This window comes from Stegodyphus dumicola, chromosome 7, assembly GCF_044657685.1.
Source record: "Stegodyphus dumicola isolate Sdum_Otavi_A_Nest chromosome 7, ASM4465768v1".
In the NCBI taxonomy this organism is placed as follows: Eukaryota; Metazoa; Arthropoda; class Arachnida; order Araneae; family Eresidae; genus Stegodyphus; species Stegodyphus dumicola.
In genome coordinates, this window is record NC_140774.1 from 50,342,147 (window position 1) to 50,354,850 (window position 12,704).

The 12,704-nt window shown below is 34.4% G+C and overlaps 1 protein-coding gene across 2 annotated transcripts in view; it reads left to right on the plus strand.

Annotated features, from left to right (window-relative positions):
- LOC118195760 (TBC1 domain family member 31) overlaps positions 1–7,867 on the plus strand; it is a 202,753-nt gene extending 194,886 nt beyond the window's left edge. For both annotated transcript variants that reach the window (XM_085820182.1, XM_085820183.1), the window contains exon 20: positions 7,556–7,867. In XM_085820182.1, coding sequence (XP_085676308.1) covers positions 7,556–7,654 — 99 coding nt within the window. In that variant the 3' untranslated portion in view covers positions 7,655–7,867. The remainder of the gene's footprint in view (positions 1–7,555) is intronic.
- The last annotated feature ends 4,837 nt before the right edge of the window (positions 7,868–12,704 follow it).

A 12,704-nucleotide genomic window follows, 5' to 3' on the forward strand; every position in this document is an offset into this window, starting at 1 on the left:
TGCAGTCGCCTTCCCATCATATCCCAGACATGTTCGATGGGAGAGAGATCTGGCGATCTGTTTGGCCAGAGAGAAGTGTTTGACAAGCTGTAAGATAGTTCATAGCAACACGTGCCGTATGTGGTCTGCCATTATCTTGCTGAAAAATAAGGCCACGGTACTGAAAAGAAACGGTAGCAAAATTGGTCTCGGAATGTCGTCGACGTACCGCGTAAGTGTGCCTCTAATGACCACCAAAGGGGTCTGACTATCAACGAAATGGCACCCCAGACCATTACACCTGGTTGAAGATCTGTGTGGCGTGCAATAGTGAAAGCAGGATAGGCACGCTGCTGTGGGGGTCTCCAGACACGTCTTCGATGATCGTCACGACACAGTTGGAAGCAGGATTCGTTGATAAAGTCTATACGTTCCCAGTAAGTATCATTCCAACCTGATCGAATAAGAACCACTGTAATATGGCTCGACAGTGCGCAGGCGTGAGTGGTAGGTGGCGTAACGGTCGGTACGGGCGTAGATTTCGCTCTATCAGCCATCTATGAATGGTCATAGTGGACACACGTGTGCGAGCCGCACCTCTGATGGTTGATAGCGATGAATCAGACGCTGTGATAGCAGATATGACAATCATTCTGTCCTCCCGATATGTTGTGGCCCTAGGTCGACCGCTACCATCATGACGCTGAAATCTCCTACTGTCCACTCATTCACTGCCAGCATCTTCTAATCGCCGCATTGCTTCGACTCATATGATGACCGATTCTCCGATTGTCCCAATCTGCCTACGATCCAATGATACGACTTCTTTCAAACTCTAACAGTTGCTCGTAATGAACTCGTATCCTACGGCGATTCATTTTTTCGATCGTTGAAAAGTATCCTAAATCGTAATGCAAAAGAAATTTTTAACAACAGTGGATCTTGGATTAGGATGGTGTTGACCGGCATTTAGCTTTGCAGCTTTTACCGGTTATCATGAAAAAGGGAAAACTAAGGCGCTGGTGTTGATTTTATGCTGACACAAGCGACTAGTGCTTCGCTAAAAACCGATACTTTGGTGTTTTTCCTGGCATTCAGCAGGATGATTCGTTCCTGCTCTTGCCAGTATCCTCAGAATATCTCGACTGGGCCTGACATATGATGAAGTCCGAAGGTGATAGTTCTTCCTACGAGGTAAAACTGAAGAGGGGATACAAGAAAAAGCCTTTTGCTTCGATGTTTTAAAAGAAACGCGTGAGACTGGTCACGTGGGGGTGGTGAGTCCGAAACTCCTAACTTGACAACTACTGTACAGAGTAAAACATACAGGATACAAACAGTAAAAGAAGAATAAAGTTCACTATTTACATTATATTACAAGTCAAGAGAGTCAGCTCTTGAACAGCAGAAATAAATATCTGCAAATTTGTAGGCATATGGGGCCAGGAGCTACCTAGCCAATCAGCGGCAGTTACAAAGTCCAGAGTTCGAAAAGACAGAAATAGCATATAAGGTATCTCTCCCGCTTTCCTAGCGTGTCTTCGTGGTGTAGTGGTGGTGGTGGTGGTGGTGGTATATTTAATTATGGCAAAGTACACTAGGGCTATCTGCCTAAGAGGAGGGATGCCTTTCGTGGAGGACTTTCTAAGGGAAACTGGCTCGTATACACGTTACACATGGGGAAAACCACGAAAACACCCATGCAGCCATCCCGTTCGCGGGATTCGAACCTCGGACCGAACTACCAGTGTTCAGCGACTTTACCGCTCGGCCGGTGTAGTGGTGGTTCTGCATGCTGGGCCGGTATTCCAGAGGTCCGGGCTTCGATTCCCGGGCTGGGCAAGGTCGACTCAGCCTTTCATCCTTTGTATCGATAAAATGCAGCTTTAACCTGGCACTTTAAAATTCCACTTCAGTATAACGCCTTTATGTAGGCTACTCAAGAACTTTACTATCGTCCTCACACAGCCCGATAACGTAATAAATATTTACATATTCACACAAAAGATTATTTTCGTACTGTAATAATCAAATTTACGTTTTCTCTAAAATATGCAGTTTTGCAATATTTGCAACAATAATTAACCATACTAATGGAAAGTAATTCAGTACTAAATACTTAAGCAGTTCAGCACAGTACTAAAAATAGAAACGGCACATTACTAATAATAGCTTAAACGAATACATTTGAGTTACAAATCACTAATGCAATGAATAATTAAATTCATTTTTTTCAATAACATGCTTAAATAAGTAAGTCCTACGTTCAGTCATATATGCTCTCGAAATAAAAATAATCTTTAGTTACAAAGAATAGATTACATAAGTTGGGACAGTAGATGAGTTGATTAATTACGTAACTAACTATCATTAGCTATACATAACAAAACGAGCTACTGCTGAAAGGAAAAAGTTAGTATTTGTACTTTTTTTCATAATTCTTATTTCATTAATAATTTTACCTAACCCTCTTAAAATATTACGGGTTTAAAATGTTACTCTACGTGCCTTTTGTTCTGCAAATAAATCTATGGCATCGTCATAATTAACTTGATGTGCTATTTGATTTTCGATTGCCAGAATTGAGAGACTTGATAAACGCTATGATCGCAGCTAGTTTTTAATAAGTTTTAATTTGCTAAAACTTCGCTCACAGCTTGCGGATGTAATCGGAAGCGTAGAGTAAATCCGCAGGGCAATACAAATATTGTAAAAGGCATTCTGAAAATCATAGGTGTAGATCTGTTGCAAAGAGGCAGAATGCTCCAGCCTTTTTTATGTCGACGAATAACATTGGGGCTTTTTCTTTAAAAACGCCAATTTCCTGGCAGAACTCAAATGCGTTTAGATCTCGCTCATATTTTCTTACAAGATCTGTTCCCTTCTTTTGCAATACAGTTGGCATATTCAATATTTCGCGAGCATTGAAAAATGCGAAATTTGAATTTAGTGTAATAGCGCAGTTTCCCCTCGTTTTAATTTTTGATAAGATTCGATCAAATATAATTTCCATTGCATTAGAAAATAGCTGAACAGGATGAAGTGTTCGTGGTTCGTTCTTGCACAATTCATTAAATTTCTTTTTGCACCTTAGAATTAATTAGTTTATTTGTCAGAATGGGTTCAACCTAAATTTTTTCGGCTGCTGCCGTAGATTCTTCTATCCAATATTCCATAGGAATTTCTCTCATTTTTTTGTAAAGGTGATCGCCGCAAGGTGATAGTCCGACCTTCCATTAATGTGACGGAACGTGCAAGAATATCTTCCTTTTGAATTTCAATACTTATTCGATTGATTTGTCGAAGAATATTAGCCCAAACTGTCAGGTTGATAATAAATTCAAATTTTTTTACAACATGTAGCATATTTCCTGCTTCGTACTTTTTTAGGTGTTCTAACTGGTACTTAAGAGTTGAGTTATGTTCGGCTAGCAGAGTCATTAAATTAAAAAAATTGCCTTGACTAGGCCGGGGACACTTTGTGAGCAGACTGCTAGGTGTTTCATCAGGCCCCCCATGGAAAGAAAGACAGTTTTTTGAAACATACAATACAGCATCCATAATTATCTGTAAGATCTCTGCAAGATTATCTGTAAGATGTCTCTTGATTAGTTTTAAAATTTAAAATTAAATATTTTTAGAAATGATACATACTGTTTAAGCAAAATACAGTTAAAACGTTAGACGTTAAGCCTTGAATGTCTGTTTATAACTGAAATAATTATCTCATTTGTATCTACAGAATTCCAAAACATCATTTTTCATGTTTTTTTCTCTTCTTAAAATTCTATGAAAATGAATTCAATATTAAGCGCAAAGGGCAAGCATGTAAGTTAGTAATTTTTCTCTTTTTCATGCTCAAAAATTCTGCTAAGAGAAATTATATATATATATATATAAAGATGATACATGTAATTTCAAAACTTTATACTAAACATATTGTAAAAAGCAATGTCTATTCGTACTGTTTATCTTTGTGTGAAGAGCAATTTAAAAATTTTTTTTCTTTGGACTCATGAAGAAAAGATTATATTGTGTTACTGATAGGCAGGCGAATAACGTAAAAATTAATGCAATAAAAGGTAAAATATTGCAAAAGAGTGTAAAACAGAGCTATGCACCTTAATACTAATATTGAGGATTTCATTTCTTTACAAATTTTAGTTCTTAAGTCAGTTTTTCCTACAATTGTATATCTGGTAGTTCGGTCCGAGGTTCGAATCCCGCGAACGGGCTGGCTGCATGGGTGTTTTCGTGGTTTTCCCCATGTGTAACGTGTATACGAGCCAGTTTCCCTTAGAAAGTCCTCCACAAAGGCATCCCTCCCCTTAGGCAGATAGCCCTAGTGTGCTTTGCCATAATTAAATACACCAACACCAATCCTACAATTGTATGATAATAACAAAGTGAATTATAGCATCAGCGCCATATTACTGAAGCAGAGAAAGAAATGAAATGCATCATCCTAACTATTAATTGCTAAGAACTAAACAATTGAGATGACTTAAAAATCAAAGCAAAATCAATTTTCTATATAACAACACAAGAAAATTTAACTATGGAAAAGCGGAGATTTTAGTCAGAATATGATAAATTAACTAAGTGAAACACCCAGAACGAACATTTCACTGAAAAGCATTTACAATTAAAATAAAGCAAAAAATTAATGAATTAGAAAAATGAACTGCGGATAAAAAAAAAAAAAATAAGTATGAAAGCGCTAACGATCGAAACTTGAGAAAGCATTTAACAATGGATATGAACAAATGAATTTTAAAATAAAAGCCTAAACAAACTGAGATTTAATCAAGCATTAAATAAATTGCAGGTTTCCCAAAACAACTACTTACGAAAAATCACAGGAGCCCCCTGATTCGTTCGCAATGAACAGCTACAAAGAGACCTTAAACTCGAAAGTCTGGCGTTATTCATCAATAAATCAAACAATAATTTTTTCAACAAAGCCATCACCAACGCGGAGGTAAATTATTCAGACAATTTTAAATACGAGCTTCTAGAAATTGACATCAATTTAAGGCCCTATGCAACCCACATTTATCGGAATCCCCCATAAATAATCTTAACTTCTTCCAGCTAATTTCGAAGTATCAAAGTATGACATTTGTATTTACACTGGCCTGGGCCACGTCTATTCAATCTTCCTGCAGTTCCTTGTCAAGGTATTCCTGCGAAGCACTCTATGTTATGTATCCCCTAACCGGGGTTATTTGAGGTGCCTGTAATAGCGGGATATAATTCCTGCTGAAACAGGCATATCAAAAGTATCAAAGATTTAATCAAGCGAAAAAAAAATGAGTCCTTAAACAAGGTATAATTAGTAATATGGTTTTAAAATTTCGACAAAAATCGAGTTACATGCCATAACTTATGGAACCAATGGAGACTAAATTTTAATGACGTCAGAGGTCATGTGAACATACGTAACTATGATATGATGTCGCCAGAATCATGTGATCTCTGACATCATGTGTTACTTTTTACGTCTTCTCCTGTTACTTTAGTTGAAAAAATTCTGGCAGCATTGGACAGCTGATTTAGGCGATGGGAGAAAAGAAAAAGACATTGTTTACAAATGCATTCATGGCGAAGAAAGCGGTTTCACCAAGTTTCAAACGCGACAAACTTAAGCGTTGCAAAGGGCTCCCAAATCATTAATTAATTTTTAAAAAATAGTAAACATACCCTGTGATTTAAGATGAGGAACTCCCAAAACTTCAAATGAAATGGCTCATAATTAATCATTATATTTTTGTATGATTCGAGTAGGCAGACTAATCCCATCGACAGATATTTAGCTGGATTTGATACTGTGTACATCACTGCTGAAGTTTCAGAATTATATTTTCCAAAGCATGTACTTCTAAAATTCTGCTGTTTCCTTAATATGAAATTTCTTCAGTATTTTAAATGTGCTTTTATTACGCGATCACTATTAGACAGTGAATATTTCTTCTACTACTATATCATTCATTGCCTGTAATTAATTAATTCTTAATCTCTTTAAAAGTGTTTTGTGGAAACTTGTTGAATTGGCGAATTGTTTATTTGTATGTATCATTATGATTGGAAGGAGGCTCTTTAATGCGCAATCTGATGTTGCGGACGGTTCCTTTATATTTTTATTTCTAACTTAGATTTGTAAAAGTGAGTTGTAAAGTTTAATAAATTTTTTTATGGTTTTTAGCTAAATGAATGAGTGTGACATGTGGCACAGGTATGATTACTATAATATTCTCATTTTTCCAGACATAACCTGATTTCATGGTCCACGAGAAATTGCCAAAATCAGCACGAATATCCAAAGGTTGGACGTGACGATTTTAGAAATTTTTTAGAAATGTTTGGTTTTTATCCAACGAGACTTAGAATCTACAGCAAGCCAGGTAGATAAAGATATGGAAAAGAGTAAGCATTTCCTAAATGCGCCAAAATTCTGCACAACGATTGTCTAGAATACTTGGATATGTGGAATGATCCATTTAAGGAGCTTTCTTGATTTAAATGATGAAATCTTAAAACATCTGGCGTACAGAAACTGAGTCATCTACCACAAACATGAAATCAAAGCAAAGGAATGAACAATGGGGACACTTTAACCAGTCTTATAGTCTAAAGAAATTCAGAGCTTATTACAAAAATTAAAGACCTAAGTCAACTTCATTTCATTCTGAACTTTAGAAACAGTTTTTCATTGCCACTCCTGCTCATGATAAGAATCTGGAAAGACTATTTATTAGCTCGAAAGATTCCAGTAACGAATAGTGCCATGTCAGAACTAGCCCAGCTGCCCGAAAAATTAGGGAACAGATGTCAAACTAAAAAACAAGTTAACTCTCTTTCTAATGATTTCTAGCTACAATAGCTTTGGCCTTTAAAACAATTAACCACGAAAGCTCCCATAAGAGGACCACTCAAGCCTCCAAATCACTTTATTTTTCTGAGGGTGTGGTCACATAAGAAAACATAGTTCTGGGTAATATGGAATACCAATATTTATATTCTCGGAAATGTTGGTTACTTTCCAGGGTGGTCTTCTTAAAGGTTTATCGCAGGAGGTTTACTGTATTTTGCAAGCATGTCTGCTGTCTTTAAAATGCTTATTTCTCTGTGAGATTTTATACAGATTATCTGAGATAATACCATGAGTCAGACATATATATATATATATATATGGTTCTTGAGTGAAAGCGTTTTTGACGAACTCTTTGGAAACAATATTTATATACATATATGTTGAAATCAAAATGATCATGTGATCTTTAAAAATGGTGCGTTTGCAATCGTCTGATATCTTTTTCTCGGCGGGCCTCGCAAGAAAAGTTTACATAAAACAAATCTTTAGAATTCTGAATGTAACATATTTTTTTGCTTACTAAGTTTAGTTTATTCTTTTTCTCGGATTACCTGATTAATTATACTTGGTTCATAATTCAGTCTAATATGTTTATGTATGAGATGTGCTATGAATTAAAATTAGAAAAACTTGAACAACATGGTCTTCATGCGAGAATCTCGTTTATTTGTTTAGTGTAATATAATATTTTTTTTTTTTCAGGGCGCCACGAAACCCGGAAGCCTAGGACTATTGGTTTCGAAGTGTTCCAGGATAATTTTCGAACACTCATATTGCAAGCACTGTAATTCTGTAATTTAACAGTTTATTCATCACTTGAATTGTTATCACTTTAATTTTTATTGCGTGTGTGAAAACTTTTGTAAGTTGAAATCCAAGAGGAAAGTCATTAGAAGTGCTTGCATGAAATTAATAGAACTGACTCTTAAAATAAGAGTTTTATAGAGATATAAGAAGGAACGGTCTTGATATTAATAAAGATGAATTCGTTCAGGAGAATTTGTCGGAGTTTTTGTTAAGTTTAGAAGAAAAGCAGAATGAACTTCTGACTTTAAACTTGAAAATAGAAGACCTAACTTATGATAGTTCAATGTTCGAAACAGAAATTCAAAGTTCACTCGAATATAATGAATCTATAAGTAATGCTAAATTAAAAAACAAAACAAGATTAAAAGGGTATGAAACTGAACATTTTAAATCTTCTAAAAATGCTAACGTTCCTAAATCGAATGTTCGTAACACATCATCTTCTCAATTTGCATAAATTACGTATTCCCACTTTTAATGGTGATTCTATTTTATATCAAGAGTTTTTTAATAGTTTCTCAAGTGCAATTGGCTTTATTGAGTCACTAAGTAGTGTGAAAAGCTTATGTATCTAAAATCTTTTCTTTCGGACTATCCTTACAAAATTGTTTTGGGATTCACGCTTACCGAAGAAAATTATAAATCCTGTTTGAATGTGTTAAAGGAGCGATACGGTAAACAAGAATACTTGATTAGTTGTTTCATGAACAAACTACTGGAAATTGAACCAGTTAAGTTTTCTTCGAATCTCTTCAGACTTAGAAAATTGTATGAAGAAAGTGAAATTACTAGAAGAAATTTAAATTCTATGGGAGTTGCATCCGGAAATTACGTTCATTTGCTAATACCAATTTTTTTAAAACAATTAACTCAGGATTTAGTAATAGAATTTTATCGCAAGGAAGATCCTAAAAATTTTAGTGATATAAATCAGCTGATGAATTTTATCAAACTTGAAATTGAATGCAGTCCCGTGTCTTTAAAACAGCCCAGAAAGAACTGCATCTGGGCTGTTTTAAAGACACGGGGACCTTCAAAAAGAAAGCCTCAAACTAGATTTAAAACCAATATTCCAACATAAGCTGCATTAAATACGGTAGTGAAGAATACGTGCAACTTTTTGTAATTCTAATTCTCATCCAGATTAAAGTGCAAAACATTCACCAATGAACAAAAGCGATAGAAACTAAAAAAAGAGGGGCATTGTTATAAATGTTTTGTTAATAAACATTTAATTTCTCAGTGTAAAGTAAGAATAAAACCTTGCAAAATTTACCAGAGCTTACAGTATGATTCGTTATTCTGTCCCACTGCAAGGAATAAAAATACACTGGAAATTAAGATGTCAGAAAAAGCCGAATTTATTCAAAGTTCTGATAAACAAGCTGGGATGTCTTCTGTATTTAAGTCACAAATTGTGTACAAAATTACACTGTTTTACTTCCAAGCGTAAAATGACTCTAAACGGTCCAAGCGGAAAATGATTCTAAACGGTCCAAGCGGAAAATGATTCTAAACGGTCAAGTGAATTGATGCTATTTTGATTCGGGCTTGCAGAAATCATTTATTAGAAAAGATTTAGCAAAAGCTTTGAAAGTGCAACCCTGAAGAAAGAAAGGCTCTTAGTTTATAAAATTTTGAAAAGTAGCGTTTATGAGAAGGATTTTGAAGTCGTTAATATCAGTCTTAGAAGCAAATATCCCCCTAATTCTAGCATAAATATTCAAGCTTTAGTAACTGTTGAAATCAGCGGAATTCAGATACATTTGAATATCAAGCTTGAGTAATTAAAAGATTTAATTCTAAACGGTTCTGAATCATTACAAGATAACAGATCCGTCCAGGTAATCTTAAGCGCCGATTTTATGTGTTCGACGCTAAGGGAAGTTAAAAAAATAACTCATACATTCAACAGACACTATTCGGTGATACAAACCGGGGCAGATACCAGAAAATCGTCTGTTTGGTTATATTTCTTGTTTCAAGATTGTATGTACTTTGATACAAAATTATTTGAAATGTTTGTGGACTTCTGAATCATATTTGCTTGAACATGAAAAAGAGAAAATCTCGGATAATATTACAGAAATCGAAACACAATTACGGTTTATGAATGAAAGGTATGAGTAGCCAGTCTTATGAAAGTCTGAGACTTTACGAGAAAATTTGTGTAGTATGACTGTGGTGTGTGGTGACTTTGTGTGTGGTGACTCGCGGCAAAAAGATTTGCTGCATTAGAAAAAAACGTTTAAAGGGTGAGGAGTTATTATTTGAGAGATATAATGCAGTTTGGAGAGAAAAATTAAATGAAAGGATTAGTGAAATATGGAACAATTGTTTCACTGGATATGCAATGCCTGATAGAGAAGCTTTCAGGGAAGATTCTGTACTAAAATTAGGATAGTTTATGATGCGAGTAAGTAAACAAGGAAGTTATAATAGTCTTAATGAATGTCTTCTTCCGGAAAGAATTTAAATGCTAATCCTTTAGATATTATTTTTTAAATTAATAGAATATAAAATTGGATTGTATGGAGATATCGTACGGGCATTTCTATAAATTCAAGTCACGTGAGGTGAGCGAAATTATTTATGTTTTCTGTATTATAAAAACTGCTACAAAACCCAACCATAAACCATGCATCATTTTAATAGACGTTGTTTCGGCATCACTTGTTCTCCTTACATTTTGGTTGCAAAAATTAAAACTCATATGAATGCTTACAAGAATACATACCCTCTCGCGTATGAAATGTTAAATAGTTCTATTTATGTGGATGATTTTTTTTTCATGCAAGTTCCACTGTTCATGAAGGCTTATCAGTTATCTTTTGATGCTGTTTTGATTTTAAAGGACGCAAACGTTAATATGAGAAAATTTGACACTAGTTCTAAAAACCTGAAAGATTTATGGAAGAATTCCAATTCATTAATCAACACATATGAAAATTCTGATTCACATTTCAAAGTATTAGGATTCAGTTGGAATAATATTGAAGACACATTAAGTCTAGACTTAAAGTCATTGTTATCTACGATGGGAATGTACTAAACGAAACGTACTGCACACAGCCGCAAAAATCTTTGGTCCATCTGGGCTTATCTCACCGTTTCTAGTTCCAGTGAAGTGCTTTTTAGAAGAGTTATGTCAGTTTGGTGTAGAGTCTGATGAGGTGTTTTCCGGAGAAATTAAAGAAAAATGGCAAGCATGGTGTAGTGAAATTAAAGAATTTCAAAAATTGAAGATTCCTCGAGATTATTTTTCTGGCACAAATCTGAAAGGAGAAGAAAATTTACAGATTCATATATTCTCCGATGCTTCATTAAAAGCTTTTGGAGTGGTGGCATACTTTAGATACAAGACATAACATAGCACTTTTAAAACTAGCTTCATAATTTCGAAATCACGAATTGCGCCAATTAAAAGATTGATTAAACATTGCCCTGACTAGAATTAATGGGTGCAGTAATTGCAGCAAGATTAGCCATATTGTTAGATCTTTCTAAAAATTTAGAAAAGATTATTCTGTGGAATGATTCAACAATTGTGGAACACTGGATAAAAGGTATGGTATTTACTAAGTGGAAACAATTTGTTATTGCAGATCCCAGTGCATGGAGACATTATATAGGTAAAAATAATCCTGCGGACTTCTTAACAAGAGGATTAACTAGTAAAAATTTGCTAACTTAAAAAAAATAATAATAATGGCTTGCCCAAAAAGGTTATTGTACCCGGAGAATACTTGGCCCCAGCCGAAGAGATTTGAATATGGTTTAATAAACCAGGAGATTGAAGCTGAATGTAAAGCTCATGCTATAATTAGTATATATGATGTTGGGGATGTTAATTATAGCTCATGACATAATTAATATCCCCACCCATTGCAAATGACTTCGATGAACTACATTCCTTAACTCCAGCACATTTCCTTTCTGGTAAAAGAATATCATCTTTGCCTTGTGTGAGACTTCATCTTGATTCAAATTTTTCTTCCAAAAAGTCTTTTATAAAGGCTTATAATTATCTTGAAACATTAATGAATTCCTTTTGGTCTAAGAGGGAAAAAAAGTATTTGTTGAATTTAAGATCTGGCCCATTCGAGCTTGGTTAACAATAATGTTCTCGAATTTAAAGTTAATGATATAATTTTAGTTAAGAAGGAGCATTTACCGTGAAATTTTTGGAGACTGGGAGAATCTTTGAGTTATTTCTTGGCAGAGATGGCAAGGTGAGGGATTGCTAGGTAAAAACCGAGTTATCGGCTATTAGATATCCTATACAATATTTTTACAATTTAGAACTTCATAACTAAAGTTTTATAATCAGCGTTAATTTACAAATATGTATTGTGTGTATACCTTTTTATGGTTGTTTGTTATTTTTTGAATAACTCTGTAAACATTTGTAATTCTAGTAGCTTCTTCCATACTTAATTTAATAATTTAAAACATGCTTTTAGGAATCATAGAACAATCTCCTAAAAAATGGGATTTTTTTTAGTTTAGTAATGTTATAATTTAAATTATTTGATATTCCATTTAATTTCGCAGTTATTTGATGAGATATATTTTTTCTTTTGTCTAGAACTCGACTTTTTTGTAGTATGAATCTATACTGCTTATATAGAAATTTGATGAACCCCCTGTGGTTCAATGGGGGGCAGGTTGTTGAAAATAAAATGATCATGTGATCTTTGGCGATCGTGCGTTTGCAATCGTTAATATGTTTATGTATGAGATGTGTTATGAATTAAAATTCGAAAAACTTCAACAACATGGTTTTCATGCGAGAATCTCGTTTATTTCTTTAGTGTAATATAATACCTATTTGATTAGACAATATTTATAGTTGGCATATACATGTAATACAAATTTGAAGTTCCAAGCATCTTAACGATGTCTTTTTAATTTCTTAGAACTTTAACTATGCCACTACGCATTTTGCCATTGCACAAAATACTACACTCTATCCGTTGGTTTATTTAAAGAATTTATTAAATTTAATTCGCTCCTCGCGCCAATGATCGTCAGTCATACCGGT